The sequence below is a fragment of the Rhinolophus hipposideros genome, assembly GCF_964194185.1.
Source record: "Rhinolophus hipposideros genome assembly, chromosome: 12".
Lineage (NCBI taxonomy): Eukaryota > Metazoa > Chordata > Mammalia > Chiroptera > Rhinolophidae > Rhinolophus > Rhinolophus hipposideros.
In genome coordinates this window covers 38,587,921-38,600,458 of record NC_138058.1, presented here as the reverse complement: position 1 = coordinate 38,600,458, position 12,538 = coordinate 38,587,921, and the positions used below count along the sequence as shown (strand labels likewise).

Genomic DNA, 12,538 nt, shown 5'->3' with positions numbered 1-12,538 from the left:
TGGTAGCCAGTAGACAAGTGGCTATTTAAGTACAAATTTTATAAGTTAGAAAGACAGTTCCTTAATCACACTAGCCACATTTCGAGTGCATAACAGCCACATGTAGCTAGTGGTTACTTTTTGGACAGTGCAGCAATACAATCTTGCCATCATGGCAGAACTGGACAACAATGCACTGGAATTGTAAACAGGGACTCAGAGGGACCAAACAGAACCTCAGAAGTTTAGTTCAATCTCTTAATTCTGTAGGTAAGGTAACGGAGGCACAGACCCTGATTTGTCCATGATCAGACAATTAGCTGGTACAAATGTCAAGACTCCAGGCCAGTCCCTTGACTTCATATCCTATACTCTCTCTCTCTCTGCTATAGTAGTTCCAATCTGCTTCCCATCTCAGTGTTCCTTTTACTCTTTTCTCTAGACACCCTCCATGGGACACAAAACTCCCTCGATTTATCCTAAGTCTAAACTTTAAGGGCTTTTTAACCTACATGTACCTCACTCAATCATATTTCCTCTATTCCCGTAATATTTCTTTTATTGGAAAATTCTCTTATTCTAAACCAATTTCTCAGCTTTTCCCCCAAACTTCTCAGGCAAACAGAAATCATCTTCTACAACAATTTCAACTGTCCTTCTATTCCAGATGAAATATTCCACCAAGTCTTATATCACCCTCAATGAATCATTAATTTTCCTCTTATTTTTTTAAACCTCCCATCAGAATTCATTTCTTTATCTTTGGAATATATTTCAGCACCTGAATGAGAAGGTCTATCCAACTATTACTTGCACAGATTCCTGTATGTTTATTGATAAATCACAGAATGTGATTTCCAAATTCCTTTTCTCTCTACAACTCCACATCCACTCCGTATTTGATATGTACAGGCTTAATCAGTGAGGGAACCATTCCTCTTTTGTGCAATGCCTCCGTTATTAGCATTATTCCCATGTCACTAAACCTATGCCTAAACCTTTAAACATTCAACTCCCCTTTTCGCCCAGCCAAACAGATTTTTCCTGGCTACTATAGTTCCTACTCAGCCTGGAACTACAATTAGGACCTTAAACATCACCCTTACTTTCTAATTTAACACTGCCTAGCTATCTTTGGCTATGGCTTGCTCTTTGGGGAAGAAAAGGGAGGACTAATATTTATAGAAATTCTGGCTAGGAAATTTTCATCTAATACTATAATCTGCAATAGAGGTATTAGGTCTATTTTAGACATAAGGAAACTGAGGTTCATATAGATTAAATAACTTAACCAAAGTCACACAACTAATAGTACAACAGGAATTCAAATTTGACTCTAACATAATATCATTTTTCCTTACCTACCATCAGTTTTTTTGTTTGTTTGTTTTGTTTTCCCATTCTGGCTCCAAGGTGATAAAGAACTCTTAAGGAAAAACAAACAAAACAAAATACACAGCTCTAACTCAGATCTTGCTATTCATTTTTTTTCTTTTTTTTTTTTTTAAGGAGGGGGTAGCTCACAGTGGTCCATACAGGGATTGAACCTTGATGTTATTAACACCATGCTCTAACCAACTGAGCTAACCAGCCACCCCATTGCCATCCGTTTTCAATTAAGCTCTTTCCAATGCCCATCAATCTTTTATTGAAAATCTTGCTGATTTCCAAGCAAATTCCCCCACAATTGCTACTGTAAATATACTCCTTTTTCTTTACTAAGACTCTAACTGCAAATAGCCATCATCACTTCCAACAAATGACCTCTCCTCCAACTTGTCAAAGAAACAAAACCACCTTAGAGTCTTAACTCTTCCATTTTTATGTATCTCTTGGTCTCAACACATATTCCTTAGTTCTATAACATTTTCAATTGGCTTTTTTCCTCCTTGTTCTTCAAAGATATACAAGTTTCTTCCATATAGAGGGAAAAAATCAAATTTCCCTCTTGCTACCCTTCTATTTCTCTTGCAATACTACTTCTTGAAAAGTAGTTTATGTGTTCACTCACACAACTTTATCCTACCCACTGTGAAAAGTATCACTACTCTTCATAGTAGCTCAGGCTCAATCTTCATGGAGTCAACTTTTATTTGTATATTTTCTTACTATCTCAATTATCTTTCATCTTGCCTTCAACATCTCCTAACTCTAACAATAATACCACATATACTAAGTGTTTAATAAATATTTCTTTCATGTACAAATAAATTACAATTTAATGATGCTACTTTTTGTTTTTCATTTGCGATATAGTTTTTTTCAGTAAACCAGATACAATCTCTTACACCTCCCTTGTATCTATCATCTTATCCAGCATAGTGCTGAACACAAAAAGAACTGCTCAAAATTATTTAACTGATTCACAAAATGGAGAACACAAGAATAAGTAATGAAGACATATACTACATTTGAACTGAGTAGGTGGTAAAATGGAGATATCAAGGGCTTCCAGAAGCCAATGAAAAGAGTACAAAAGAACTATGGCCTGAAAAAAATCTTTTTTAAAAAGAAAAATAGGAAAGAAACCTTTTACTAAGAATAAAGAGTACCCAAAGGTGTTTTCTATTAAATATTATGTCAACACTTTGATTTTTCTCTAATGGTGGTAGTTTCTTAAGCTGAAGGCCTCTGAACATTTTCCAAATAATTTGACAGGAAATATCATTAAAGTATAACTTTAATTAAATAAGCCTTCCCTGAACCTTCCAAGTCTGGACATTCCACTAGCAGTTGCAAGTAACATCTTCCTTCAGTAAATTCCTATAGTATTTAGATGTATGTCTTTTTTGGTACTGATCATTTTGAAAATTTTATTACAGTTAGTAATTTTATTAAAATAACTTCCTTATTAGATTGTCACAATCTTTGGTTCTTTTCTGAAAGTTTGTCAGTTTGTTGCTCCCAAGTACTCAAGTACTCAAGATCTTGCTAAAAAGAAGGTATTTATTAATAAATGTTGAAGAATGAACATACAAAGATACACCAATGCTAAGAAAAAAATTCAGGTGATCTAATAATTCTACTTATAGAATTAATTGAGGAAAAGAATCAGAGATATACACAGAACACTCATGAATTTAGGCAAAGGCATTATAATGGTTAGGAACACAAGCATTGGAGTTATTGAACTTCTTTGATTTCAAGTATCTTCACCTAAAAAATGGGTAGACTGTGCAGAATAAGAGTATATGATAAACTTATAATACAAAGCTTGGCATAAAATAAACAGTGACAGTAAAGATATTTTAAATTCATTAAAATCTCCTACTTGGTATTTAGTAAAAGGAGAGGACTGAAGAGATCATTGCTCTACAACATTAATAAAAAAGTGAAGAGTAATTAAAAACGGGGTGACCAAATTATACTTTCTAGATTGAAGTGAAACAATTATAAAAAAAGAGCAACCAAAATTTAAAGAGTTAAAAAGAAAATCTAAATAAGAATTTGTTTTAATCAAATTAAATGATACAGAATTATTATACTTACATACTGTTACATTTGTTTAGTATTTCATAATTATTTTAAATTATCTTTTCTAATTAGTCCACTGGTGACCCAACTTGAAATTTTTCCCCAGAGAATTGGTTTTAAACCAGCGAGCAACTTGTTTCCTGAATACCTTACACAGGAGAATGCAACCACTTTTTTTTCCTTGTTAGAAGAACAAATTCAACCAAAATGGCTAATCAGGCAGGATTTTAAAAGGTTTTCCAAACAATCACTCTATTTAGTGTTTATTATTCCTTTTAGTTTTAACACAGATCATGTAATAACAAGTATTCTGTTCACATTTCTCCAATGTACTCCATCCCGTATTAATCAGTTCACGTGAGATCAATTTTACATGTCTATCAATCATACAAAATCAAAGTATAGATTTTCAGAAGTAATTCCTCAGAAGTTGGGGGACACCGTATCAAAATACTTTTAATATCTTGAAATGCAGAAGAATGTTCTAGAAAATGAGTGAAGTAGTGAAAAGAAACTAAAATAAAAATACAGCACATGGTTCAAAAATCAGATTGAAAAATGAAACAGAACTCAGTAAGTTTGGTAATATATAGTAGGGATTTTTTTTCAATTCACTCTTTCCTTCCTTTGGGCTCTTAGCTTTTTAAAAAATGTAATTGTTGCTCTAAAATATTTATTTATTTCCTATATTTTCTTCTCTTTAAATGCCTGAAGAGAAACTGAAAATTCTCATCAGAATTGAATATACTCTAAAGAGACATGAAAGTTTTGTTCAAAAAAATAAATCTTTAGGAATTTCTTCTATGTAGTCTTTCATTTGTCCCAAGAGTAATCAAATTCTCTATAAATAAGCTCAAATCTGTCTCCATGTAAATGGAACAAATGATGAAAGCTATATATTCCCCGGAATGGCAGAGTACTTTAGGCTGCTATTAAGAAAATATTACTCATCACCACATGCACTGAAGTCTAGACTCCTCTAAAAATTATAAGCTGTTCTCAGTGAGTGCAGGCAAAAAATCTGTAGCAATTTTACTCTTTTTAAAAAGCAAAGTTCTCCCTTAAAAGAGCTCATAATAATTCTCTTTTTAAAAATCACACCTCATTATACTGACTACAAAAATTTGAGAACTTTTGTGGGACATTTTATTCAGAACACCTGTTATTCTTCTTTTATTAACACTTATTTTTCAACCTCACATGGCAATAAAACTAAGAAATTAACCTTAAGCAAATTCTTATGCATCAAGGCAATGATTTTTCCACTTACATCAACGATATTTTCAGTTTCACACTTTTGTACTGTTGCCAGAGCTACGGGATGACTTAAAACACACATAGGAATAAAATCAGAATAATAATTTAAAAGGCAAAAAGAAAAGAAAACCTAATTGCAATCCGTTTACTAGCAATTTGGGGCTCTTACATGTCCATCCTGGTTCTGTGTTGCACACAAAAAAGGACATATAGTACTTTATCACCTGTCCTAAGAAACAGAATATCAATTCTGAAGTACTGTTTTTTTTGGAAAGCACACTCAGGTAATATACTGAAATAAATTTACAAACCTCTGAATGTTCATCTCTCTCATCTATAAGTCTTTTTAGATGCAATGCCATATTTTTCAAGAGTGGTTCTATTTCCTCCTGAGACATATCAGTCACTTCCATCCACTGCAGATCAAACACATTTTCCTGATTGTGGGTTACCTTTAGAAAAGCAACCAAAACAAACAATTAAAAAATGACTAATACTTTCATTTTAAAATGCACAATAGTAGCTCAAATACTACATATCCCATATAATAAAAATATAAAAAGCAAACATAATGTTAGAAAAGCATTTAAAATTACTGAATAATAAAAAAATCTACAAAAATTATTTTTTAATTCACCTTTAAATGAATTTTTATTTATTTTCCAGTCAAGTCAAAAGATATTTAATTCAGGGCATTTCTAAAGGAAAGTAATATTGATATGTCTGACAACTGCTTTAACAAAATCAATTAAAATTTTTCTTTAGATAATAGTAAATTTATTGTACTTGAATTTAAAAGTGAAAGTTTTTTAATCCTGTAGGATATATGTTATTGCCCTTCTATTGCCCTTTTTATTGCCCTTCTATTGCCCTTTTTATTGACCTTCTATTGCCCTTGAAAAGTTAAGTCTTTATAGATTCTGAAGATGACACCATCACGGACCGTTAGGAGAAAAGGACTCCCAGCATAAAGATTTTTTAAAGAATGGAAAAGTTATATAAGTGAAATACTTATTTCTTGCTTTCCATTTCTCACAGAGATTCTGATATTTAGCTGTAACTTTCACAACAAGCAGCAAAAAATAACATTCTCAAGAATGGTAGCAAATTTAGTAACTTGCAAAGCTTTAGCATTTATTCAAATACAAACCACAAAGCTAGCATAAGCAAATACATGGAAACTATCAATAAAACTGTATCTTGTAGAGTACTAGTGTGCTTGCTGTTGACAATATTACTGACAAGAAAGCTGGGCGCTATAAACGTTAACTAAAACAAAATATGATCATAGAAAACAAAGTCATTTAAGTAAGAGAGTATTTTAAATACTACCAATTTTCACTATTTAAAGTCTCCCCTTCTCATTATTTCTATTTCTAACCAACATGCAAAATTTAACATGCTCTATTTCTAAAAAGTCTTGTTACATACGCAAGATTAAAAGCCCAAGACTGGATAAAAGCCGAGACAGTAGCTATCAAAAGCAATCTAAATAAATTATTTAAATTCAACTTTTTGACAATGCATCATATGTCCTAGATTTAAGTTTTTATACAGATGTTACAAATCACAAATGTGTTTATAATTCAGGTAGTATCTTCAATAAAAATTATGCTTGTGTCCATTCATTCAAAAGAAATATCACTGCAATGACAAAATACCAAGGTTATCTATCATCTTACCTCGCTTTAGTTTTAAATTACACACAATGATTCACTTTCCGCTGCTTCCATTTACTATACTATTCCGTGCTGTCTAACAAAGATGTACAAGTATACTTCATTCCTCACATAACACTTTTTGCCTATGTCCCTCTGGATAAAGGCAACAGTACATCTGTAGTTAGCACTGTGCCACGTATAAGAGGATTCATTTAAGAAACCATTTCTAAAGAGCAGAAGACAATGTGTCTAAAAGCAGGGTTCATCTATATTTGAGCTTGATTTGTTCTTGCTTATCTCATGACTGTAATTATTTTGGGAGACATACAAATACACCACAAGCTTCATAAAAACTATATAAAAACTGTACACAGGTTATTACCTCTTGAATATGTGCGGCAACTGCTGCTTTTGTATCAAAATCTAAACTTTGAATTCTTTCAATAAATTCTTCTTTTTTCTGACACTAAAAGAAACGAATAAAACAATCATTCATACTTCATAGGGTATAGTTCTTACTATGTTGTAAATAACTAAAAACTCATCAGAGTAAAAAGCTTGGCTATGTTTTGAACAGTACAAAGAGGGTTTTGTTTTTCAGGGTTTTTTGTTTTGTTTTGTTCTTGTTTTTTTGTTTTGTTTTTGCATTTAAATGGTATCTCTAATATCCTTACCTAATAAAAAGATACCAATTTAGCAATATTTATTTTAAAAACAAAGCATTGAAAATCCATACTATTTTGATGCTATGAAGTTCTAAAGCGGGAAACCATTACACAACCCATCTGAGGTCAGTACAATATTATTATGCTAACTTTACAGAGAAGTAAAGAATCAAGAACTTGTTTCAGGGAGGATAAGTTACTTGCCAAAAAACACAGTGAGTCAGTGGCAGAATTCGGAATACAGCCAAAATGCTCAGTCAGTCTTTGGCTATCATCAAACAACACAGCCTTTCTTCTTGGAAAAAAAATTTTAAGCAATTTTTACTTCAAGCTTACCATTCATTCTCACATCTAAATCCTAGCAATCTAATAGGAAAAAAAAACACGCTACTTTTGTGTCCCGGTTCAACATTTATAAGGTAACACAGTAAATATTTGATTTATTTATAACATAACACAGTTACCAAGGGCAAAATTTAAGAATGTATATAATACAAGTACAGATGTATTAAATGGAATAAAGGCAGCATTTATGTAACTTTTAAAAAGCTTTATATAATTAAAAATATTAAAATGATGCAAACCCAATCTTTTTCTTTCCATTCAGTATTGAATAACAGTTTAACATGCACCTTAATCTCTGCCTTCCCTCTACATCTCTCATACTGCAATGCAAACTGCAAGTATAACCATATTCTTGCAGCTACCAAATGAGAAGTGCATACAAAATAGACAGCACTGCCTTGACTAGCTTAGTGGCATCTCCTGGGCCAATTACTGAACACTAGTGAAGACAATATAACAAAAAGAAAAATTGGCTCTTTAATCATGAAGAAATGTAGCAAGGTTCTGATTTATCCTCTACACATTTATTATATCAAATCATGACACCCTATTTCTACTGCCATACAATTTAACTTAAACACATTCCCATCAGTACAGAAAGGTCTATCTATAGCCTGTAAAAACAAAATTACTGGGATGATATAGTAACGTTTAAAATTAAATTACCAGGAATATATAATTCCTAGCTGTGAATCGGAAGTCAAACATTGGGGGCATGAAATGAAAATTAGTTTAAAAACAAGAAATTTTAGGTTTATGAATAATATTTGACAGGCAAATTAAGAATGACTTTATGGATAAATGTTTTCAGATTTTTGGGGTAGATATCCAGGAGAGGGATTGCTGGGTCATATGGAAATTCTATTCTTAATTTTTTGAGGAACCTCCACACTGCCTTCCATAACGGCTGTACCAATCTGCATTCCCACCAACAGTGTATGAAGGTTCCTTTTTCTCCACAGCTTCTCCAACCCTCGTTATTATTTGCCTTGTTGATGATAGCCATTCTAACTGATATACAACTGAAAACAACAAAGGAACAAGACAAACAAACAAACAAACAAAACCTCATAAACATAGACAATAGTTTGTGGTTACCAGAGGGTACAGGGGAAGGAGGTGGTAAATGAGGGTAAATGGGATCAAATATATGGTGATAGAAGGAGAACTGACTCTGAGTGGTGAACCCACAATGTGATATAAAGGTGACGTATTACAGAATTGTACACCTGAAACCTATGTAATTTTACTAACCATTGTCACCCCAATAAAATTAAAAAATGACTTTATGACAGTACATTTGTAGCATATATAAAATAACTTTTTAGGTAGGGTATCCCCAATTTTTAAATTCAATGCTTCCAAAAATGTTAACCTATGCATAGTTTCTGAGCTAATGAGCATATAAAAAGGCTGGGATGTAAAGACTATGACTCACTGAAAGGGTCCGCCAATTGCGTACCCTTTGTCATATCTGTCTGTCTTCTGTTTAAACTAAACACGCACTTTCCTTTCCTAAGCCCTAGGGCCACAGTTTCTTTATTTACACTACCTTTAGGAGCTCACTTTTGAACACAGTCTCAACACATATCAATGAGAATTCTTCCTTTACCCTTAAAATACCCACAATTTCTACTAAACCTCTTTTTTATTCAAACTGTAAAAGTCTTAAGAATTCTGAAAATGCTTTATAAATAGGTTAGATTTTCTTAATACAAAATTTCATAGGATCTTGAAGGAGAGAAAAAAAACGACTATCAAGATGGAAAAGAGAATAAGCGAAGATTCAAGCTTTGAAGTTGAATAATCAGACAAAATGTTTCCATCAGTGTTGTCCAATAGGGGAATCACTAGCTACGTGTGGTTACTAAGTATGGAAATGCAGCTACTCAGGTTGTAATTTAAACAGACACACCTGGCTAGTGGCTGCTGTTTTGACAGCCCAGCTCCAGAGCATAAAAAGGTCTAGTGTTAAAAAATAGATATATAAACAGTTTTGCTTCCAACCAACAGAGACTCTTATGAAGGCTAAATAATCACCAGCAAATTATTTTTTCCACTTAAAATTAAGGTTTCTTTTATATTTATATAAAGTTCTTAAAGTACTATGAGATCAAGTTACTTCTAATTCTATTATAGTAATTGATTCCTAAACCAGCAGATTACCATAAATATGATATGGAAGCTGAGAGAAAGGAAAAGAACAAAAAAAAGTTATAGAACTGCATTAACCCTGAAGTTGTATTTGTTACATCAGAGAGTTTACGCTCTGAATCATATTCCTTAATTTCCTCATATTTTCACTTGGTACTCTCAGTGCCTTCTTTTCTTAAAGAAAAAAGACTTATGTGGGAAAATTATACTAAAATAGAGGAAAGGGCACCCAAAACAAGCTAGTGAACAAGAAAATAATAAAATAAAAAATACATGATAAAATTTTCAACAAGAATAAGGACACTAATGACTTAACAGCTCATTAGTTCAGCTCAGGTCTACCAAAGTTAAGACCAAAATGAGCCACATACAAAAAATAAAAACACAAAAATTAAAATTTCCTCTTTAAAGGATGGTTATTACCAAAAAACAAGAAAATAATAAATGTTGGCAAGGATGTGGGGAAACTGAAAGCCTCGTATTGCTGGTTGGAATGTAAAATGGCATAGATACTATGGAAAACAGCATGGCAGTACCTAAAAAAATTGAAACTATAATTACCATATGATCCAGCAGTTTCACTTCTGCATATACACCAAAAGAACTGAAAGCTGGGACTCAAACAGCTATTAATACACCCACATTCTTAGAAACATTATTCACAACAGCCAAAAAGTGGAAGCAACCCAAGTGTCCATCAATGGATGAATAAACAAAATATGTTACAGACATACGATGGAATATTATTCAGTGTTAGAAGAAGAAAATTCTGACATGTGCAACAACATAGATGAACCTTAAAGACATTATGCTAAGTGCAATAAGTCAGTTACAAAAGGACAGATACTGTATGATTCCACTATGTGAGTTCCTAGAATAGTCAAATTCATAGACACAGAAAGTGGAATGGTTGGTTGCCAAGGGCTGGGTGCAAAAGGGATCAGGAGTTATTATTTAAGCAGTAAGAGTTTCAGTTTTGGAAGATGAGAAAAGATCTGGAGATGGATAATGGTGATGCTTGCAGAACAATGTGAATATATTTCATGCTAGCAAACTATACATTTAAAAATTGGTTGAATGGTAAATTTTGTTATGCATATTTTTCTACAACAATAAAATTTTTTTATTATTAATAAAAAACAATATTAGCAAAAAAAATTCCCTCTTTAAATCAATCTATATTTGCTATTCTCAGGTACTCTCAGAAAAAGAAATGCATCGGTTAAAATTATGTGTTATTTCCCAAAAATGCAATACAATAATTAACGTTATAAAATGCTAATTTTTAAGATGCTTTACAGGTAGCTGGTAGGAAAACAACAGATTGTAGCTCTCAAGCCATCTAAGTTCAAAACCATTTTTTGGAACCAAATAATAATGTTAGAATTGCCTGTGAGGGTACACATAAAAGATCAAAATTTTATTTCCAACCACACTTGACACTCATTTACTTTCAGCACTATGCAACCTGGCTAAAGTCCAAAAAAAAGTAAAGTTTTTGGACATGAAATAGCCAGCACTGATGTAAAACCTAAGTTCTGCTGAAAAAAGGTGAATTTTACATGGTCCTTAAAGAAAGAAATTTCCAAACAACATACACAGCAAAAAATTTTTCCTTCTAAGTAGAATGACTTGGCTTGGAAATCTCTCAACTATCTCAGGGCCAGGATGCAGAACCATACATCTGTGAAAATTCTAGCTGAGGCTCAGAAGTGGTTTACCAGGCTTGTGTTACTCATTTTAAAAGATTCTGCAGGAACTGGACTGGCTTAGTTAGTAATGAATACACCCAAACCCTGGCCTTGAATAATTTTCTTCATATACAAAGTTATTGTTGCAGCTTATATTTATATCTAATTGAAGATTTAAAAAAGTCTTAGTTAAAAATTATTCTGTGACTTAAGATCTTTGGACAGTGGCTAATTTTGCTGTTTTTGAATACTGTTTCCCCTTAAAGAATTTCAAAATATTTTCTTCAAAAGAAAAAAAAATCAGTTTCGTAATGCTTGTTTCCTTTTCTACTTCTTTTTATGACTACATCTTTTCAAATCCCATGGCCCATGGAATTATTGAACTCTAGTATCATACCAGAAAATTTAATTTGCTATTTCTACCTACAAATCACAAGTATAACAGACAAAACTGATCCTGATGTGGAAAAACCTATTTATGCCACTGATGAGGTGTGATCAAACAATATGGTGCATGTTTAAATAAAAAAAAAATTACAGTAAAAGACACATTGTCATTAATCCCCCTCAAAATACTTCCCTTCACTTCAAACACACTTATCCCATTGTTCTTGCCACTTTCTGAAGCAGTTCTGGAAGTCCTCTTTCATGAGGGTCTTTAGTTGCGCTGTTGTGGCTGCCTAGATGTTCTGAATCATTTTGACTTTGGGGAAGAGTCAGAAGCCACACGGTGCCAGACCTGGTGAATAAGGTGGATGAGGACCCACAGTAATGTTTTTATTTGACAGAAATTGCCACATACCAGAAATGATGTGACACGGAGTGTTGTCATGATGGAGGATGATTTACGACACACCTCCTCTCAACTGTAGCTCACACCCAAAGACTGCGCCAAACAAGTTGAAACGTGTCAGTGTTACCAAGGTTTGCTGCTTCCCATATTGAAGATCCCTGCCTTTCCGTTGGCTGCCACTCAGCAGCAGCATTCACCATAGTTTGTGATCACAACAGAAAGGCTCCATGTCACACATCACTTCTGGTATGGCAGTTTCTGTCAAATCAAAACACTACGGTGTGTCCTCATCCACCTTATTCACCAGGTCTGGCACCGTGTGACTTCTGGCTCTTCCCCAAAGTCAAAATGACCATGAAAGGTAAACATTTTGAATCGATTCAGGACATCGAGGCAGCCAAGACAGCACAACTACAGACACTCACGAAAGAGGACTTCTAGAACTGCTTCATATTACGTTCAGCAAAGTGTTCAAACAACACTTGTTGCCTGATTGGTTTCGTCAAAGTTTCTGGTCCT

The 12,538-nt window shown here is 33.1% G+C and overlaps 1 protein-coding gene across 6 annotated transcripts in view; it reads right to left on the bottom strand.

The window, feature by feature from the left end:
- Positions 1 to 12,538, bottom strand: part of CCDC88A (coiled-coil domain containing 88A) — a 116,212-nt gene that overhangs the window by 65,145 nt on the left and 38,529 nt on the right. For all 6 annotated transcript variants that reach the window (XM_081069491.1, XM_081069492.1, XM_081069493.1 and 3 more), the window contains exons 6-7: positions 6,754 to 6,837; positions 5,022 to 5,162 (exon numbers count right to left, since the gene is read on the bottom strand). In XM_081069491.1, the coding sequence (XP_080925617.1) occupies positions 5,022 to 5,162; positions 6,754 to 6,837 (225 nt within the window). The remainder of the gene's footprint in view (positions 1 to 5,021; positions 5,163 to 6,753; positions 6,838 to 12,538) is intronic.